This window comes from Dreissena polymorpha, chromosome 9 (assembly GCF_020536995.1).
Source record: "Dreissena polymorpha isolate Duluth1 chromosome 9, UMN_Dpol_1.0, whole genome shotgun sequence".
NCBI lineage: Eukaryota > Metazoa > Mollusca > Bivalvia > Myida > Dreissenidae > Dreissena > Dreissena polymorpha.
Window position 1 is genome coordinate 10,102,376 of NC_068363.1, and position 22,159 is coordinate 10,124,534.

The 22,159-nt window shown below is 35.1% G+C and overlaps 2 protein-coding genes across 4 annotated transcripts in view; one reads left to right on the forward strand and one right to left on the reverse strand.

Annotated features, from left to right (window-relative positions):
• Positions 1–11,557, reverse strand: part of LOC127846564 (lysine--tRNA ligase-like) — a 55,219-nt gene extending 43,662 nt beyond the window's left edge. The window contains exons 1-3 of one of the 2 annotated variants that reach the window (XM_052377950.1): positions 11,404–11,557; positions 4,205–4,328; positions 636–801 (exon numbers count right to left, since the gene is read on the reverse strand). In XM_052377950.1, coding sequence (XP_052233910.1) covers positions 636–801; positions 4,205–4,328; positions 11,404–11,435 — 322 coding nt within the window. In that variant the 5' untranslated portion in view covers positions 11,436–11,557. Of the gene's footprint in view, positions 1–635; positions 802–4,204; positions 4,329–10,993; positions 11,244–11,403 lie in introns of those variants that run through there. The other variant, XM_052377949.1, reaches the window with a different exon arrangement.
• LOC127846556 (breast cancer anti-estrogen resistance protein 1-like) overlaps positions 11,478–22,159 on the forward strand; it is an 80,587-nt gene continuing 69,905 nt past the window's right edge. The window contains exon 1 of one of the 2 annotated variants that reach the window (XM_052377925.1): positions 11,478–11,513. In XM_052377925.1, coding sequence (XP_052233885.1) covers positions 11,508–11,513 — 6 coding nt within the window. In that variant the 5' untranslated portion in view covers positions 11,478–11,507. The remainder of the gene's footprint in view (positions 11,514–22,159) is intronic. The other variant, XM_052377923.1, reaches the window with a different exon arrangement.

Below are 22,159 nucleotides of genomic sequence, written 5' to 3' on the forward strand. Positions count from 1 at the left end.
AAGAGTACCAGGAAAAAAATCAAGAATATTTTTGGGCCTGTAATAAGAGATTTTTCTTGCTGTTTTGGGAAAAGGAGTCTGGTCAAATTGTTTTTTTTAGATAATAAAAAGAGAGGCAAATTTGGGAATTTCTTATCAACAAAATGGGAATTAATTTAACAACAAATATCGAGTCGTCAGACCTTTTCCTGGCCATTTTGGGAAAAAATCTTATAAATTATAGTTATATTCTTAGTTAGATGTTTATGAAATAAAACTGAGATATAATTATCATTAGACACTTCTTTCTAAACAAAATTATTATTTATTTGGTTAGATATTGGGATTATTTTTTTTCCAATATCAGTTTGGGATCGGATCCATTTGTTTTTGATTGGGTTCCTTATTATGTCCTTTTTTTACACAGCAGAAAACCTCTGGTAATAGGTACAAAATTACTGACCTTGTGTCCAGTAATGGCTTTGGGACTTTCACAGTTACTGCATTTTAAAATGGGAAATCAGCAGTTAACAATCCCCAAAAATACTCAACATTTACAATTAACCTGAAATCTATTAAGTATGAAATCAGTGACATGCATTTATTAAATTTAACGCAAGGCAGAGCTATCAATAATAAACTGGAAAATTGTGTACCTGATACAGTAACAGTGGTATCCTCAAGTATAGTGCCATCACTGATATTGCCATACTTTTCTATGAAAGAGACGAGTGACAACTGTACATGGAACTTGTGTGGGTACGGGTTGTCATTTTGTTCTTTGAGAATTGCAACTGCTCTTGATCTAAGCTTGAAGTATTCCTAATAAAAGGGGAAAAACAGAACAACTAACTAATCAGGTTTACAAATGGGTTCAAGACCTAAACAATTGTAAGCATGTTGGTTGAACAAATACATTAAACATCATTTAAAATTAGTTGATTCTTATTAGGTTAAAACAAATTTCAAATTTAATTTTAAATGCTGAAATTAGCTTAATTTGAGAACAAGACATTATCAAAAATATTTTCATTTACTTATAATCTTGTCAACTTGCAGTGTTCTCCGGAATCAAAGCCGGTGATTTCACCAGTTACTAACAATTTTGATGCCAGCTACTTTTCCCCAAAATATCAATTTAAAACAGCAAAAAACAAGATGTGTTTGTGAAACACAATGTATGATGTTTGACCTTGTAGGATGACCTTGACCGTGTGAAGGATGACCTTGACCTTTCACCACTCAAAATGTGCAGCTCCATGAGATACACATGCATGCCAAATATCAAGTTGCTATCTTCAATATTGCAAAAGTATTCATAAAATAAGCGATTTGGGCCACATATATTTGACCTCTGACCTTGAAGGATGACCTTGACCTTGACCTTTCACCACTCAAAATGTGCAGCTCCATGAGATGCACATGCATGCCAAATATCAAGTTGCTATCTTCAATATTGCAGAAGTATTTATAAAATAAGCGATTTGGGCCACATATATTTGACCTCTGACCTTGAAGGATGACCTTGACCTTGACATTTCACCACTCAAAATGTGCAGCTCCATGAGATACACATGCATGCCAAATATCAAGTTGCTATCTTCAATATTGCAAAAGTCTTCATAAAATGAGCGATTTTGGCCACATATATTTGACCTCTGACCTTGAAGGATGACCTTGACCTTTCACCACTCAAAATGTGCAGCTTCATGAGATACACATGCATGCCAAATATGAAGTTGCTATCTTCAATATAGCAAAAGTTATTGCAAAATGTTAAAGTTGGCGCAAACAGACCAACAGACAGACCAACAGACAGACAGACAGGGCAAAAACAATATGTCCCCCACTACTATAGTGGGGGACATAAAAAACTCCCGTTTTTATTCTAAGTCACAGGCTACTGTAACTTTGAAAATATAACGGGCTACTCAAAAGTTTTATTGAGAACACTGTGTTAAGCTGTACAAATAATTGCGTTTTGTTAGAATATAACACTGGCATGCACTGTAGTTCAACAGCCAGACACTACATGTATTTGATAACAATACAAATAAGACTACTCAAGGTTTTCACAAGGATTCTATAGACTCTGTACTGCAGCTATTAATTTATACAGCCAAATGAATTTATTGAAAAGTACATATCCAGATGACGCATGTCAAAGAACAGAATCAATGTACTTATCAAAAAAGAAATACATCTATCCATATGACATATGTCAAACACAAAAAAATGTGTTTTTATAAAAATACAAGAACAGTCTTTGGGAAGTATGTAAGTCCTTAGAAAACAACTTTGTGAAATGCTAGAAGTCCTGTTATAATTTCTAGAATACTTGCCATCATTGCGTGTATTTTTGGGGGGGGCAAGTATTAATATGAGGCGTCCAGTAAATTAGAATTATATGGGCCAGAAATTGTTAAGAATTTTCCCAGACCTTGTGGTACCTTGTTTTGGGACTTTTGACTGCAAGAAATGGATCATGCTTCAGTGCCTTCCCCAGGAATTTTTTCAGGCGCCCCGGGGCCGATCGGGGGTGGGTTCGGGAGGGGTGTCCCCTCCCTACGTTGATTTTTTATTTATTAAACGTGTTAATTCACGTTCTGTGGTGCGTTATAACTCAAAGAAAAACAGCGTCAAAAGACGTCATTTGGTGCGCTATGACTCTTAAAAAAAAATCCCCCAGTCATTTAAAAATATTTTTTTATATTGTTTAATTGTTTTAAAACTTTTCCGCACAGATAGTAAAATCCCGCCTCGAACGATTCCCCAATACATCCGTTTCAACCCGACTCTATTCCTGTATACTTACTATTTTTCAAGTTTCTATTTATTACCCGATAATCCCGTTTATTCCCTTGTTATCAATCTCTTTCTAGTAAATATTTACGATAAAAGCTTTCAGTTATTTCTTTAACACAAACCTTGCCATTTTTTAAGTGACTATTTATAGATTTGATGAAATATTGCCTCTGAATATGCGTCAATCCCGACCTGTTGTGTGCTTGTTAAAATGCTCAATACACGCCATTTGTATGCAGAAAAAGATTCGACACAAAATAAATTTGCACTGCTAATTTGAAGCAAAAATATTTAATGTCGCGGTAACATTTACACTCGGAAGTGTGTTTCGGATTAAAAACGCGTTAACATCGACTTGCGGGAATGGGTTTCGGATTACAAATTTAACTATTCCCATTTGAGATTTTAACAAATATTAACCGTTGCGTTATAAATTCAACGATAACTTGTTTAAACACTTTAAAAGTCGAATAAATGTTTTGACGGAATAATGCATGAAATTCACGTTGTCCACGAGGATCACGGCCGGTTGCCATCATCAGTCTTCTAACTATCAATTATCGGACGAAACATTTACAAGTGTGCGTAATTAATTCAACGAAAATTTGTTAAAGCGCATTACGTGTCGAATAAATGTCAGAAAAACGAGGTGAATCAGTTCTATAAATGGACATGTTAAAATATACATGTACTGGAATTAAATAAATTGTTATCACATAATTGTAACCGGGAGTCATTTGCACAACTTACTCGCTATAATAATTAATTGTTTACCACTTGCAATTAATTTCTCATATTAATTATGAGTCATAGGTAACACTTGTTTACAGTAAAAATGTGTGATGATGATGCCCGAAACCGTCTTTAATGTTCTGTACTGTACTAATTACCGGTTTTATATTACTCAAATGGTACAACTTCTTGCTAATCAAGCTGCGATAAACTCTTACTTCATGCCCGACGTCAATCAAAAATAATGGTCGATAGTTAACCCCGCCCTCATAAGCATTCGCGTAACCGATTGGACGATGAACTTCACAGTTTGACGACTGGAAAGTTACCAGATACATCCTTGTCAGCATTTAAATGACCGTGTAATGTGGCTAGAATAATCGATACGCGCGTCATGCTATTCTCTTATCAGTGGATTATCCATTACCCCATGTGGTGTTTATGGCGATTACTTGTGAAAGTAGGTACCGAGTGCTCTTTTAAAACAGGGAATATTGATACACTGATAGGGAAACCTTGATTTTTTTGGACAATCTCCACTTTCTTTTACTGAAGAATACACTGATCGGAAAATTTCAAGCGCCCCGGGGACTCTGATTTCGAAATTCAAGCGCCCCGGCAAGGGGCGCTTAAATGGCCTGGGGAAGACCCTGTGCTTTGAATAAATGACACAAAGAATACAACATACATTAGGATCAATATCTTCATCATTTGTCTTTACAGTCTTTTCCTGCTCCTCTTTGGCTTGTGCCGCCAACTTCTCAGCCTTTTCCTTGGCCTTCTTTTCCTCCTTCTGTCTTCTCTTCTGTTCACTGGACAAGAAACAGTAATACTAGCTAAGAGAGTAAAATACAACAAGAGGCCCATGAGGGCCTGAATCGCTCTACTGCTATAAACACTGTGCAAGTTTGGAAAGAATAAGATGGAAACTGTGTACTTAATCGCGCAAACAAGGAGAATTTTCTCAAATTCAAGGGGAGATTATTGTGTACTTATTTCTCTGATGCTGCTCATATTCAATAGGGTTGAAGTCCTCATTGATATAAAGATACTGTGCAAATTTGAAATAAAATTGGATGAAAACTGTAGAATTAATTGCGTAAACAAGCTGGATTTCAAAATTTTCTTATATTTAAGGGGAAGTCGCTCTGGACTTATTGCTTCGATATTGCTCTTTTTAAAAAAGGGTTTGAGTCCTCATTGATACAAAGACACTGTGCAAGTTTGCCAAGAATTGGATGAAAATTATGGACTTTATCACATAAAACAAGAGGGCCATGATGGCCCTGAATCGCTCACCTGACTAACCTTGCTACATCAACTTAAATTCTATCAGACCCATATACAATCCCAAGAAGGATTTCATTAATTAATACATTCCCAAAAAATGTCATTAAGACGTGATGAAAACTGTGACCTCTTTCATCTACACAAGGTTTTACAAGAATTGGCCCGGTGACCTAGTTTTTGACCCCAAATGACCCATATACGATCCAAAATCAGATATTATCAAGATAAACATTCTGACCATACTTCATTAAGATCAGATGAAAACTATGACCTCTATTGTCTACACAAAGTTTTTCTATGATTCGACCACAGATGACCCAAATACAATCCCAACCCAGATTTCATCAAGATTAACATTCTGGCCAAATTTAATTAAGTTTGGATGAAAACTGTGACCTCTACGGTCTACAAAAGTTGTTTTTTCAATTTGACAAAGTGACCTAGTTTTTGACCCTAGATGACCCAAATTCAATCCCAAGACAAATTTTAACAAGACAAACATTCTGACAATATTAAATTAAGATCTGATGAAAACTGTGACCTCTATTGTCTACACAAGGTTTTCCTAATATTTGACCTCATGACCTAGTTTCTGACCCCAGATGACCCAAATACAATCCCAACCCAGATTTCATCAAGATAAACATTCTGACCAAATTTCATAAAGATTGGATGAAAACTGTGACCTCTTCTGTCTACACAAACAAATTGTTGACGGACGCACGCACACACGCACAACGGACGCCGGACATCACACGGTCACATAAGCTCACCATGCATGGGTTTTTATCTGATTTTGGGGAAAGGGCCTGACCTTTTTTGAGGGGAAAAAAAATCGTGCGAAACGCCAGATTTTGGGGGAAAAAATCATACTAAACGCCGGATTTTAGGGGTAAATAAGGGAAGTCTTAAATAATCAATTAAGCATATTTTACTGTTTTCAAAAAACAAATTCAAGGAAACAGAAAATTTAATTATGCAATATTTTTCTATTTTCTACACTGGATCAGGTTAACTTATATTTAAAGGTTTAAAAAAAAAAAAAAAAAAAAAATTTTTTTTTTTTTTTTTTTTTGGGAGGGGAAAATGAAATCTAGGGGAAAATTTACCAGCTGAGGGGAACAAAAAATCGGAGGGGAAAGGGCCGATTTCGGCGGGTCACAAAGAAGGAAAAAAAAACCTGCCATGTCACTTCGTGACAGGTGAGCTAAAAACTGAATTTTCATTTTTTTCTCAAATTCAAGGGGAGATAATTCTGGACTTATAACTCCGATATTGCTCATTTTCAATAGGGTTTGACTCATCATTCAGATAAAGACACTGCAAGTTGGGAAATAATTGGATGAAAACTGTGGACTTTATTGCGTAAACAAGCCTTATTTCACAATGTTCTCAAATTCAAGGGGACATAATTCTGGACTTTTTACTCTGATGTAACCCATTTTCTATAAGGTTCGAGTCCTCATTAATATAAAGACACTGAACAAGTTTGAAAAGAATCGGATGAAAACTGTGGACTTTATCGCGTAAACAAGAAAAAGTCTAACGCACGCACGGACGGACGACGGAAACCACGCCATGACATAAGCTCTTCAGGCCTTCGGCCAGTAGAGCTAAAAACAAACTTTACAACTTTTTCTGATATTTAATTTTAATGATTTTTTATGATCAATTTACTGTTTATCGGTAAACTTGTTTTAGTTAAAAAGCAATTAAATAATTCAAATGAGAAAAAAACATTAAATCAACAAGCTACGAAAACTACCTCCAACAGGTTTTATAGAACTGACGCTCAATTGGTCATTGTAGGCTTGGGTACTACTTAAACGTACCATAGGTACTCTTAAGTAAACCAAAATGTACCCCAGGTACGGAAAATATACTAAAACATCCCCCGCAAATATAGACTTTACCCGCCCTAAATCAGATGTCGTAAAACAGGCTACGGAATCACTGGTGGTTGCAAAACATGTACATTTCCAGAAAGGAAATTATTTTCTGCGTTGAATAAGACCGAGGTCGTGAAAATCGCTGCACAATTAATGAAGTTATGGCTGTTCAAAGCGATGCACCCTGTTTTCGGGTGATTTTGAGTTGGATATCAGGGATCATATTTTTTTCGGTTTTGTCGGCCCTAGACCGATTGGGGTCATGAAAGACCAATTGAAATCCCAAAGAGTCGGTCCGATTCTGTTTGCTAAAATTCCAATGTCATGAAATCGATTACGCAGTGTACATGCTAACATACCCTAATTACATTCTTATCTCGATTAGGTGTGATAAACCATTCACTGCAGTCTCAAAACCGGTCAGGACCAGTCTATTGCACGTCAGCCGACTAGTATCAGCGTATGACCCCAAACAACGAAGATTCGCGCTGTTGTGTATTAGTCAAGCGTAAATAACTCTGTGTCAATATCAATTGATAATTTCACTGGCTTATACCTAGCACACTAATTGGTCCGTAATGTGTGCTCGTCCACGATAAAATCGTTGTCAGTTACTTCGGAGATTAAAACCTCGATGTTATCCTGGTGGAAATTGTGCATTTCATGCATGATAGAGTCAGTAAACTTTCATATAAACAAAGAAGAAAATCGGATATTCTGCAATAATTGTGGGCGGACCTTATACACTGAAAGCACGCGCTGTAACTAAACAAAACATGCTGATACATTTTCCACCAGCGTAATAATCCGGCAATAAATGAATGAAAGTTGCGGTTATGATTGACAGAACAGCCGAAAGTTATTTTTAAGGGCGGAATTTCACATAAAATAGTACACAAGAAAAATCATATACATTGTATAAATCTAAAAATCGTGTTAGAATCAAAATAATTCGTGTACTTTATTGTTTGTTGTTGAATAACCCACGACCGGAAGTTAAGATGCATGGTTTTTAATCACTCGTGATTTAATCCCTACGCATCTTAACTATCGGCCGTGGTTTATTCGACAACAAACTATAACGTACACGAATTGTTTTTCAACTATTTGGTTTTATTATTGCACGTAGCCAACCTACGCACAGACATTTGTTAGATTCAATGCATGTGTGTAAGCTATTATCGAGTCGACAATGATTTAAAACATCGGAATAAACTTACACAGATTAATTATATTGACAACGATGAAAAGTCAGATAAAACAGTTACCAAAACAACAATGAAATAGCTTATGATAAAACCAATTGAGAAAGCTCGTATGTTCCGTTTAAAAAAAAATGCTTAAGGCAATTTAACTTGTACATTATTATACCCTCTTCATGAATGGCAAAATCAATGGTACATGTATATATTTTAACGTAATTTGTCATAATTTCGGATAAAAATATTCGAACACTTTTTCCTCATTTTAATCCAGACCGATTGATGTTGCTGGAAAATATGATCCCTGCTTGTTATATATATATTTGATAGTGAATTTGTTTTTCTCCAGAAAAGTTGATTTTTCGTTATAATATGATTATTCATCATTCAAAATGATAATTTCACTAATTAATATCATAGCCACACGCTAACCACCTGTGTACAGAATGAGAAACAAAATTCTTGTTGCACAAAACCTGCATCAACATGCTTTTTTGAGTATGTGTTTCGATAATATAGGGGCAATTTTACAAAATATTGACAAAATATGACGGTAATTAATTATAAAACAAGAGCACTGCAAAGAAGGTGCCAACGCTCTGCTGTGGGTGCAGTTTTGAATAAATGAAAGCTTGTCAGTTTTATATTAGAGGTCACAGTGAGTGACCTTGACCTTTGACCTAAAAATGGGTGTGGCATGTAGAACTCATCAAGGTGCAGCTACATAATTATAAAGTTGCAAAATTGTAGGTGGAAGCATTCTGATTTTAAAGAGCCAGTGTTAAGGTTTTAGCATGATGCGGACGGTGGACAAGGTGGCTATGACAATACCTCCGGTTTTCTCCGAAAACAGCCGAACTAAAAATTAACAGACAATGACCAATTTAGCGTTGGAATTCCCGAGTGTGTTTTAGCATATTTTCCATGCCCGGGGTACATTTAAGTAGTACCCGAGCGGACAATGACCAATCGAGCAGTACTGCCTGGGCCTGTTCACTGCAGATAATCCAGTATCCAAAGTATTCAACACAGAGGTGACAAATTTATATCACTTTATAAAGCAGTTATCTTCAAATTTATAAAGGAAAGTTCTTTCAGGTATCTTAGAACAAATTTTTGAAATGAAGTATATAAATTAAAGGAATAGAAATAACATACATGCCAGAATTTTTCAGGTTCAAATCGGGACTTTCCATAAAAAAATTGTAGGGAAATTTGACCAAAAAGCAGGACACCTAAAACGATCAATCAATCCACCTTTTCTTTAGTCAGTAGTCAGTATATTACTTACAAAAACTCTAAATATCTGCCCAATATTGACGATAAATGTGTGTTCAGAATTTCGTGAACACAGACGTTCTCCATTTTCCGGAAGTAAACACACTCCATAAACTGAAATGTGGGGTATCCCCATATGCCTTGATTTGACATCCAATTGGTACAGGAATAACCCCTTGAACATATCGTCTACTGAATGTAATAAGTCATGTAACTGACATTTTTATACATTTTTACTTTTTTCCATTTTTGTGTTTAAGGTGACATACATCAACTGTTAAAATATTAAGTAAACCTTTTTGGTAAAAATAGTGTTTTTACCAAATTTTGGAAATTAACATTACGAACAAATGTGATTTTCTGAATGTAAAAAGTAGCGTAACTGACATTTTGTTCATTTTCAGGAGAAGCAAAAAACTGTTTTATTCAAATAATAAACATGTTTTCGTACTCAAATTTTCTGATTAGTATTATAATAACACTTGAAACACAAAACAAAACTCCAAAATTGATATGCCTTTTTTAAAACAATAAAAAATTAAGAAAGGGCCAGTTACCATAATTTCAACACTCAAATATTTTGAATGCAAAAAAACCACGTAAGTGCTCTTACTGTATTTTAGAAAATGTCAGAAAATATGCATTCCTGAACAATTCACAAAATGTCAGTTACCCTAGTTATTACATTCAGTAGACGATATGTAACTCGTGTGACACGATGTGAGCGCATCGAGCACTGTTCTTATTCAACCAATCGTAAATAAACTCTAAATTTAGATTGATGCAATATGTACAACCTATTTTCTGAAAATCAGTCGAAAACGAAAGTTAATTTGTGAGAAACATCAATGTGTGTTGGTCAGCATTCAATTTGTTTGATGTACAAAATCAGTGTTTTGACAGGTTTTATAACCTTAGGTTGTATAATACACAGGATAATAGACTTGATTGGGCAATGAAATACAAACGCAGGTGGCGTTTATTGCTGTACGATACATCTTTCGATAGCAATTAGTGACCATAAAAACACCATGGTGTGAATGCTGATTATATCAATAAGTTGCAGATAAATCGCTGATAAGGTGTCAAAAACAACACTGGTGCACTCAAGTAGTAGCAGAGGGTTATTAATTGGGGGCAATAAAGGGATTAGCGATGGTAAGTTTTTGCCAGAAAGAGTTTGAAAAGCGAATTTTATAGTGAACTTATAGACCTTACATTGTTTTTAACAAATGTCGGGACAAATCGTCTCATATCGGGATGCCGGGACAAAGAGCCCAAAAGCGGGACTGTCCCACTGAGATCGGGACGTCTGGCATGTATGGAAATAATCAAATGCATCAAGCAATACCAGAATATGTATCTAATTAGCATAAAATGTATACTTTTGCCGCCAATTTTGTTAGATTACATGACGATAGTTTAATTTGAATAATTTGGAATGGACCTTGACGGCTTGATAAGAATTTTCAGCACAGATTCAGAATATGATTTTGGTAATTTCATCTATAAAACATGTTTGCTGACGTTTTAGCTAGAAAAAAATCACATATTTTTCCCTGGAATCAGGAAATTACATGTTTATACGAACAAAATATTCATAAACACATAACTGGTAGGTTTTAAAACACTGTGTGGTTCTTAATGCTTGGAATGAACCCAAGTTTGGATTGACTGAATATGGTCATACTCTGTACTGTAGCTCATAAAAATAAACATTAATACAATGTATTAGAACGCATTATTATGTTATTAATTTTAAGAAGACCGCACAATGTTTTACATATGAACCACAAAGTCAGCATTTTAGAACCTTACCCTTTATGGTTGCTGGTGTCCGATGTGTAACTGGATTGCTGTACTTTTAACATGTCAGACAAGAGATTTTTTCGAATGAACACATTCTTAGCACACAGCTTGATAAGATGTCTTTGAAAACAGTATGTCCATAGGAACCTTGCTTTATGTAGTGCCATAATTACTATGAATCTGCGTAAAATAATACAATTAAACACTGAAATATATATTTACATTGTGTTTTATCAACAGTCGCATTGGCATTGCTAAAAATTGCATCATCATGACTATTATAACTAAGGAAACCACAACGACAACGGTTAACTCAATAAATGTATCAACCCGCGATTGCAGGTCAGTATTCTTTAAATAAGTAATCACGAAATGATCTTCTTCTTGAACACTTCAGTGAAAAATTCGTTTTTGTCTACCTTTTGCTCAATTTTTCACCGGCATCCGCCATTTTGCCAACACGTGTTCCGCCAAATGGTCAAAACGGTGTAAAGATAATTTGGGTCGGTGTATTTAGTCCGGGATGTTGGTAAGATGGTCGAATGATTTTTTAGAGACAGGTAGCGTAAGGCTTTCCACGTTTAAGTAACGCAATTTTGTCCTAGACGTTTGATTAAGAATTACATAATAGCATAGAAACTGTATTTCAAATGTAATGTAAATAAAAACACTAGGTAAAGAGAGCAAAATATTCATCAAAGCACTGTGAGGTTTAAATAATCTGAGGCCCTGACTTTATGAGTTTATCGAATGACAAGTACTACTAGTCTTGACAATACTTGTTATAATCCAATTAACAGTCCATGAAGTTAATAATAACCGGTGACAATTTCAATAGCCCTACTAGACATAACAGGATTTTCACTATCCTAAATTCCGTTTCACGTCACCCAGGTTGCAAGGGTTTTGTTAATTAAGTTAAGTTTACACCTATTTATTTTTAGCTTGATTGCATCAAAGGCCTAAGGCTGACATGAAATGCTTTCGAGTGCGTTTCTTGGAACTAGAACCAGTACTTGGTTACTTTGAGACTCGGAGATATCTAAAGAACGCTCCCACGGTGGGGATCAAACCCATGACCTCACGGTTGCTAGGTGGACAACATAGCCACTACACCACAGCTGAAATAAGTAAAGTAACTAAATGTAAATGAAGAGCTGGATTGAGGTTTGACAAATGGATGAATAATAATAGTGTGCTGGGCTGCAAACTTTCACTTTATGTTTATGGATGTGATTTATTTTTTAAACAATTTATCTTGTAACTGCAGGCAGTGAAGAGCACACATTGAGCTACTTTTCTATTTTATTATGGGCAATCTTTGCTGCTTTTCAAAACCAGGGAAGATTTTTACTGTGGTTGAACATATTTTCCTGCCTTGCAAATGTCGAGTAACAAAGCCAACAAACTGCCACAAAACAACGCACTTAATCCACTTATGGCAATTATGTCATGTGTTGTCTGCATGATTTCTTTAGCTCATTCAAAGCGTGCGCTCTGATTGGCCAATATTGACTGTCCAACACAACGACGTGCTTAAAGATATACATGTTATTGGCAAAAGATGGTTAATCTGTTCTCACAATTTTCGTTGGAAGTCAATATTGCTTTGATCTTTAAAAAGTACTCATGAATATTTAGAGCACGAATTTTCTCGCACACATGCTGGAAATGTGCGCAATCCTTGGAAAAATAGTGTGAATTGCGCAACCATGCGTTCAAGAATGCAATTAGTCAGTCCGAAAAATAGCTTAGAGTTTAAACAACCCATGTAATTAATCAATATTGTTTTTACATTTGAAAAGAATTTTTTAGTTAACAATAATCAACAATATATACTATTTAAATTGGCCCTTTTTCAAGGCACATTTATTTAAACATATTTCATATCCAAAATAATCGCATGTACAGTTGACACAAGTACAAAATATACAAAGAAATACATCTATTTTGAAAAAAAAATTGGACCTAAAGTTCTTACAACATTATTAATGGTCTTTCCCTGTTTTGTTATTTACATTACATGTTCGTGAAGATAACGTGATTTTGTAAAGCTCTATGTTACATGGTCAAAAGTACATGTGTCATAAGAAAACAAAAAAGTGCGCAAATAAAATAATGAATCAAAGAACAGAGATGGATCAATTACTAAAGTAATAAAACATCATTGTTCTGTTTGATTTGATTTATTTTGCATTTGTACTAACTAGTAGTAGATATTTTATGTTAGTGGTTTTACTGTTATAAAAGAGCTTTTAGTGACAACATTATGAGTATCTGTTGTGAAACAGAATTGCAATATGTAAGTTCTTTTTATATGATGGTACACATATACATGTACACTTGTGGACTTTTCTAACGCATCATTATTAAAACTTGAATATCTCAGTTATGAGTGAAGATATTGATTTAAAATTGTACATACCATCATTTGACTACATTCTCTGCAAGCTCACGATAAAATCATTCATCTGTGACAATTAGACGCTTTAGCACGTGGGGTAGGTGTGGTTCCATATTTTTGCACGTGAAAATGTTGAAACCAGATTTTAGTTTTATTTCAATTTAATTATTTTAGGTGGGCTCTTTATAACACAAAGAAACCGTAAAATTAATTTACAAAACAATATAGCTTGTATGAATATTCAGGAGCGCAATCGCACACTTTGCATTTTACAGGCTACCTTTCCCGCTTGCTAAAGCGTCCGATCATCATGGATAAATGATTTTATCGTTAGCTTGCACATATTGTAGTCAAATGATCACATGTGCAATTTTAAATAAAAATATTTACTAATTGCTGAGATTTACGAAAGTTTTAACAGTATTGCGTTAGAAAAATAACCAAGTGTAGTTAAAGGGGATATACATGTTTTTCCAATTTAATTTCAACTTCATAATTCTAGGTAAGTTTTTGCACAAGAAATACATAACATTAATTAAAGAAAAACAATATGGCTCGTATGAATATTCAGGAGCGAAACGGCTCAATCTGAATGTTGCAAGCCGGTCAGTTATTAAGACATGTAAGTTTATGTGGTTTACTTTTGATATTGTTATTTATATTTAACGTTGTATGAGTTTGCGAATTTGACTTTTGAAGTGACGTTTTTAATTTGTTAAGTTTTATATTTTGTTGTTTTTCAATTTCAATTAACTTTTTAGGAATTATCAGATATGTGTTGAATTATTCTTAGTCCAAATTTCAGTACAAGCCGTTCAAAAAGAAGGGAGCTATATTGATATGATTAAGTGATGCGTTAGAAAAGTCTCCAAGTGTACGTACAATAATGTGCAGCAATACAAAATAAATGGTACTCGTACACGTCAGTAATACACACATTTTTAAAAAAAAAAGTGAACATAATGTATACATACATTTTATTTTGCGTCTCTGTCATTTTTTCTAACTGTCAACCTGGATAGAGTTGGTTTGTGGGCTTCCTAGTCTTTGCTTCTCTTGTCAATCCTTTGAAAGTTTTGAATTTAAGTTGTTTATCCTAGTCATTTTATTGTATTGGCTGATGTAATGCCTGTCTTGGGCTTTAATATTTAACATGCTAGCTTGATCTCATGGTATGGGATCTATGATGAAATACTTTGCAACAGTGTTCAAACATTATCCTAAAATGAGAGCCAACAGCCGGTTTATTTAATATAAGGGGCACAACTATACAGATCTAAGGTAAAAAATAGTCTTTGTTGTCTCCCTTTAAAAAAAATATTGTTTGCCTCACATTGTAGACAAACCATATAGTTGATTGCATAACCATTTATATTCATTACCATACATAACTCAAATTATTGAGCATTTTCCGAAATCTGTTGTAAGAGCAACATAGGTGTAATAGCTAAATGAAGTAAAGTTGTATTTTATTAAATATATTTCAGTGGCATTGTTTTGAAACATATTACAAAAATAATCCTATTTGTATCTATTTAATACGGTGGCATAGAGGTGACATCCACTCCTTTTTTTTTAAATTGCACTCCTCTTTTTTCTATCTCGTGGCCACGAGTTAGCTAAGTCGGGATCTCGAGATAGCTATGTCGTGGCCACGAGATAGAAAAAAGAGGAGTGCAAAACTAAATAAAAGAGGAGTGCAATTAAAAAAAGAGTGGTGCAGTAAATAACGGAAGGGTGCATTAAACAAAAGAGGAGAGAATTTCGAGATCTCGATATCCTGACTTAGCTAACTAGTGGCCACGAGTTAGTCAGCCAATCAAATACTATCTTGATCCCTCAAATTAATCAGCCAATGAAAACGTCCCAAAAGCAATGCTGTGATATAACATAACATACTACTATTACTACTACTCCTACTGTTGCTGTTGTTGTTGCTAATGCTGATACTACTACTACTACTACTACTTCTACTACTACAACTACTACTACTACTACTACTACTACTACTACTACTACTACTACTACTACTACTACTACTACTACTACTACTACTACTACTACTACTACTACTACTACTACTACTACTACTACTACTACTACTACTACTACTACTACTACTACTACTACTACTACTACTACTACTACTACTTCTACTACTACTACTACTGCTACTACTACTTCTACTACTACTACTACTACTACTACTACTACTACTACCTACTACTAGTCTACTACTACTACTATGACTACTACTACTACTACTTCTACTACTACTACTACTACTACTACTACTACTACAACTACTACTACTACTACTATTACTACTACTACAACTACTAATTTTACTACTACAACTACTACTACTACTACTTCGACAACGACTACGACGGACGACAATGGACGACCAACGAAAGACTGATGACCGACCGACGGACGATTGACGACGACTGATGGACGACCAACTGACGACCGATGTTTGGAAGAGGGAAGACAGACGGACGACACGGATGGACAACCGACGGACCATGACCGGAGGACGACCGACGGACGACCGATGTTTGGACGAGGGAGGAACAACGGACGACGTCGGATGGACAATTGACGGACCACGACCGGAGGACGACCGATGTTTGGACGAGGGACGACCAACAGATGATCGAAGGACGCCGCCGGATGGACGACCGACGGACCATGACCGGAGGACGACAGACGGACGACCGACAGACAGACGATGGACGACCCATAGACGACCCACGGACGACCGACCGATGACTGGACGACGACAAACGGACGACGACTACTACTTCGACGAAGACGACTACTACTACTACTACTACTACTACTACTACTACTACTACTACTACTACTACTACTACTACTGCTACTACTAGCAACAGCAGCAGTAGCAGTAGTAGTAGGAGGAGGAGGAGGAGGAGCAGTAACGGCAGTAGCGATAGTAGTAATAGTAGTAGTAGTAGTGGTAGCAGTAGTAGTAGTAGTAGTAGTAGTAGTAGTAGTAGTAGTAGTAGTAGTAGTAGTAGTAGTAGTAGTAGTAGTAGTTGTAAAAGTAGTAGCAGTAGTAGTAGTAGTAGTAGTAGTAGTAGTAGTAGTAGTAGTAGTAGTAGTAGTAGTAGTAGTAGTAGTAGAAGTAGTAGTAGTAGTAGTAGTAGTAACAGCAGCAACAACAACAACAGCAGCAGTAGTAGTAGCAGTAATAGTAGTACTAATAGTAGTATGAATTATGTTATATCAGAGCCTTGCCTGCTTTTGACCAGCTATATTTATGCGTACAGAATATTTACACGTTACGCAAAATTTGATTGGCTGACTAACTCGGGATCTCGAGATAGCGAAAATTCTCTCCTCTTTTGTTTAATGCACTCTGCCTTTATTTACTGCACCGCTCTTTTTTTAACTGTAGGCCTCTTTTACTTAGTTTTGCACTCCCTTGGCGAAATGTTGTTCATGATTTCATGAACACTTCAAGCCAATCAGGAATTGTTCATGAACCATTCTCAAAAAGTTCCTGATCTTGGTTCATGAACTTTTGGACATGAACTGTTCTTAAGACACGTTCATGAACAGTATATGAATTTTTGTTGAACACTTCAAAGTTCATGAACAGATCTTCATCTAACCATAAATACTTAGTAATGAACATTTAATGAACAATTATTTCTGATGACTTTTCTGAGACAGACTTTGAGGATCCATCATGAATAATTCATGAATTCCTTTGTGCTAGATGTTTCATAAATATTTTTGAAAGTAATATTGAAATGTCTAGCATACTAATCTTGTAGATTTGTGAAACCTGTGAAAATAGTATGAATATGCATAGTATTTTCACCACTGTAAGTAAGAGTTCTTGACCTGTTCTAGAGAATTTTAAGAACATTTGTACAAGAACTGTTCAAGAACTGCCTTCAGGAACAGTTCAATAACTTTTTAAGGACCTTTCCTGTTCTTGAATTATTCTTAAACTATTCTTGAACACTTTAAGAACTTTTTTGAACAACATGTTTCCTTCTGATGTTCTTAAACAGGTCTACACAATGTTTTTGAACATATGATGGACTTTTTAAGAATCCAATATGTTCTTAAAAGGATCTGTGATTGTTCTTGGAAGACTTAAAAGACAAGTTTAAGAACGTTTTAAGGACATCTTATTTCAAGAACAGTTTAAGATGATATCAAGAACTCAAACATGTACATTGCATTGCTGTTTTTACAAAGGAAGAATATTGTGTGCACAGGAAGTTGAAACGGAAGGCACATGGTTTATGTTATATTTGAAAATGTAAGTCTTTAATAAATTACCGGCTGAACTGATCAGCCATTCGTTCCATTTCAAGTTCTTTGGCACTGTAAGTGTAAATATGTCAGGGAAATCATTGATTAGTAAATGATTCTTGAACTGGAAATGAGACTTTTCATAATCTTTTCAATACATGAATTATTCATGAACATATAGTGCAAAGTTGTATTATGAAATTTAAAGAGTATTATCAAACCACTTGTATCTCAGTTATTAGTGTTATATTTAAATAATTGTTATATGTTGCTATCGATATGTTAAGTGCTAAAACCAAGACTTGTTTCTTCTAACCCTGACCTGTTTGTTGAGCTTTGGTAACACTTATGATAACCTTTGCATAAATTGACAAATTCTTGTTCATGAATAGTTCATGACCACTTCATGCCACCTCAGTTCATGAACTCTTGAAGAACTATGGTTCATGAACTATTCACTGACAGTCCATGAACAGAAAATGAGCTATTGAAAAATAAAAGAAAAATGTTCAAGAACTGTTCACGAACAGCAAAACCATGAAGAATTTTTCAAGAATTGTGTTGTTCATGAACTGTTCAAGAACACTTCATGCCATTGGTGTTCATGAATAGTTCATGAACATTTCATGCCATAATGGTTCAAGAATAGTTCATGAACACTTCATGCCATAAGGGTTCAAGAATAGTTCATGAACACTTCATGCCATTAGGTTTCAAGAATATTTCATGAACACTTCATGCCATTAGTGTTCATGAACAGTTCATGAACTAAAATTTCAAGAACATTTCACAGACATGGCTCATTTTCTGTTCACTGACTATTCGTGAACAATTCATGAACTCAGTTCACGAACAGTTCATGAACAGTTCACAAATTATGCGTGAACTGCAGAACAACATTTCCAAGGGGTCCTCTTTTTTTCTATCTCGTGGCCACGACATAGCTAACTCGTGGCCACGAGATAGAAAAAAGAGGAGAGCAATTTAAAAAAAGAGAAGCACCGCTCTTTTTTTTATTGTAAGCCGCTTTTATTTAGTTTTGCACTCCTCTTTTTTCTATCTCGTGGCCCAACATAACTACTCGTGGCCACGAGATAGAAAAAAAGAGGAGAGCAATTTAAAAAAAAAAGAAGTGAATGTCACCTCTATGCCACCGTAATTTAAACATTAAATTATCACTAAATGTTATTTGTGGACCTTAGATTGTCTACAGGTATTTGTATCTTTTCTTTTATTTCTAATAGAAAGTATGCTGTTGTTGCATGTTTTGTTAAGCTTATCAAATTTCCATAAAAATGTGTTTCCTTAAGAAAGATAAGAACAAGTTTAAACAACATGCAGGGGGCTTAAAGAAACTACTGCTACTTATAAAATCTTACAGTAGAATACATGTACTTTAAATTTAAACCTTAACTGTGGGAGGTCAGAAAGCATGCATTGGAATATGGTATCAATGACCTATTTCCAGATCTAGTGATTAATCGTGCCAGACAATCCCCTCCCCTGTCAAAATATAGAATCAGATAGCTGCATAGCAAGCATGTCTGTAAATATTTGCACTGTCTGTTGTGTGCAGGTTTGTAAAAGATTAAATGAAGCGTGCAGGTTAAGATTGTCTTGTAAGGTGTCCCATGGTTCTATCTACAGCTTTCTCACAGACTAAGTTGGTCTTATATTTCATTCTTCAAATGCCATGCTGGGAGGTTGTCACTGCACACTTTGTGTGTGCCATATGTCCGGAAAATATGAAATTCTTCATAGTAACCTTGCTTTTCTTAACTAATTTAAATTGCAAATGAACTAAATTTTCTGCAGAAATCAATTTAAGTCTACTTACAAGAAAGAAGACTGCTTTTGTTAGAGTTGATATTTGTACAAATTTAGAATAAAATGCTTGTTTCGTTAACTGGAATAATATTTTTGAGAGGAAAATGTCAATGAACAAGAAGGGTAGTTCGCGTTAAACCCTTTCAGTGCTGGAACCGAATTTTGAAGACCTTTGCAAACAGTGTGGATCCAGATGAGACGCCACAGAACGTGGCATCTCATCAGGATCCAAACTGTTTGCTATTCTGATAGTATTCTTTGAAAAAAATAGAAGAAAATCCTAATTTTAGAAATTCAGCAGGCGACATTTTAGCAGACGACAAATTTCCCAGCATGCAAAGGGTTAACTGTGTTTTGACCAAATATGGACATAATCATCCTAATTGATTTCGATACCCTTTACATTAGCCCGACTTAAAATTTTCAACCTACTTACTGCATTGTAATAATTATATTGCAATATCCTGGTCTGAATTAATGTTATTATTATTTACACCTCAGTTAAGGATAAGTAAGAAGTTTGTTTGTTGAGATCAAGTCTGAATTGCCTTAGCTGAGATAAGTCTTAGTTCCCTATTTTGAGAAATAGTCTGAATTTTAAACAAACTGCACAGGCTACCGTAATTTCTTTAAGTCATTCGACACCATCTGTCTTAGCAAAAATTATTAATTTGTGCGACTCTTAATTTTCTGACATTCTGGTTTTCGTCCATAATTAATGTCTCTTATTTTTGGGACAGTATATTTTACAGCGCTATTCTACAGACTTGGCCCTGTTTTCGCTTATCTTGTGACACTTCGATCATGTTTTTTTACAACTGGATTAAGGTAATAAAACCTGGCAGATGCATGCGTTAGGGCAACAGACCATTACATTCGCATAATTGGGGAAAAAAACATGCTTCCCGTAGACAACAATGGATTCACCTAACAGCATTTGAAACAGTTGCATCCTACTAAAGAAGCAGAATGTTTTATGTTTTTACCTTTTTGTTCCATATCATTTAAGGCAAGAGTTAGCATAGCTGTGGAGTTGTTGTTTTTTTTTAAGCAGAACAAGAAGAGTAAATCACAATAAAATATTTGTTCATTGATTTATTGCTTTTATTTCAATATAATTATAATTTTCATATGCCTTAATTTTTAACCAGGTTTTCCGAAGGAAAAAACTGGTTATTAGATTGGTGAATGCGGGCGGGCTGGCTGGCTGGCGGGCTGGCGGAATAAGCTTGTCCGGGCCATAACTATGTCGTTCATTGTCAGATTTTAAAATCATTTGGCACATTTGTTCACCATCATTGGACGGTGTGTCGCGCGAAATAATTACGTCGATATCTCCAAGGTCAAGGTCACACTTTGAGTTCAAAGGTCAAAAATGGCCATAAATGAGCTTGTCCGAGCCATAACTATGTCGTTCATCGTCAGATTTTAAAATCATTTGGCACATTTGTTCACCATCATTGGACGGTGTGTCGCGCGAAATAATTACGTCGATATCTCCAAGGTCAAGGTCACACTTTGAGTTCAAAGGTCAAAAATGGCCATAAATGAGCTTGTCCTGGCCATAACTATGTCATTCATTGTGAGATTTTAAATCATTTGGCACATTTGTTCACCATCATGGGACGGTGTGTCCCACGAAAGAATCACGTCAATATCTCCAATGTCAAGGTCGCCACGACTAAAAATAGATTAAAAAAAAAAAAAAAAAACTTACAAAGGGGGTTAATTTTTTTTGGTCATTTCAAAAGTTCAGTTTGAGTTTTCTCCCTTTATCAGATTTTTTTTTCACAATGAAAACCTGGTTTTGTGACAATTTTGTCCCTTGTTATCTCTAAATTGGCGGACACCTGTTATTTTAAAATATTTTGTGTATCTTAATTTTCGAACATGAATATTGTTATTATTTTTTAGTGTCCGAAAACTTAGAGTAATTACGGTAATCTGGAACAAACTTAACGCATGTGCAGTAAGCCCCATTTTCCTAGATCATGGCTCAAATAGTTGTTAGCATAGGAAGATTAACATGATTAACAAACAAATAAACAATTAAGCTTATCTGTTTCCTGATACTTGTATCTCCATAGTTATGGTACATGTTTACTGTTTCTGTAATTATTCTGTTTATAGTTCTGGTGCACCTGTTAATCAGACAGGCTCACTGGGCAGTATTTTTGGCTAGTGTTGTTTGTGATGATTAATGATTGCTACATGTCTTCGCAGTCACAATGTTGCTGTTGTGTGTTTATTATAAAAGTTAGTTGTTTACTGGCTGAAATAAATTTTAATTAGTTTTTTGTTTATGATTCTGCAAGTCTCTGGTGTTCATAAATGGCATTTGAATGACTCCTAGCTTGGCTTAACTTTAACAAATGTACAACTAGCGCATAAGTGCTACTGTTTCTCACCTATCACATGCATGTTCACGGATTGGTCACCGCACACCTGACTTCTTTTTTAGTTCTAGTTCTATGAGTATTGAAATAAATGCATTTTTATATGTTACAAATTATCATGCAAAATAGGTTTGATTTTCGAATTCATAACATTCAGATTAAAATATTTTGACAACCTTTTGAAATGCGTAATTAATCTGTTTATTTAAAATATGTGATCTTGCATGTAATCTGACCGTTATTACTGATATT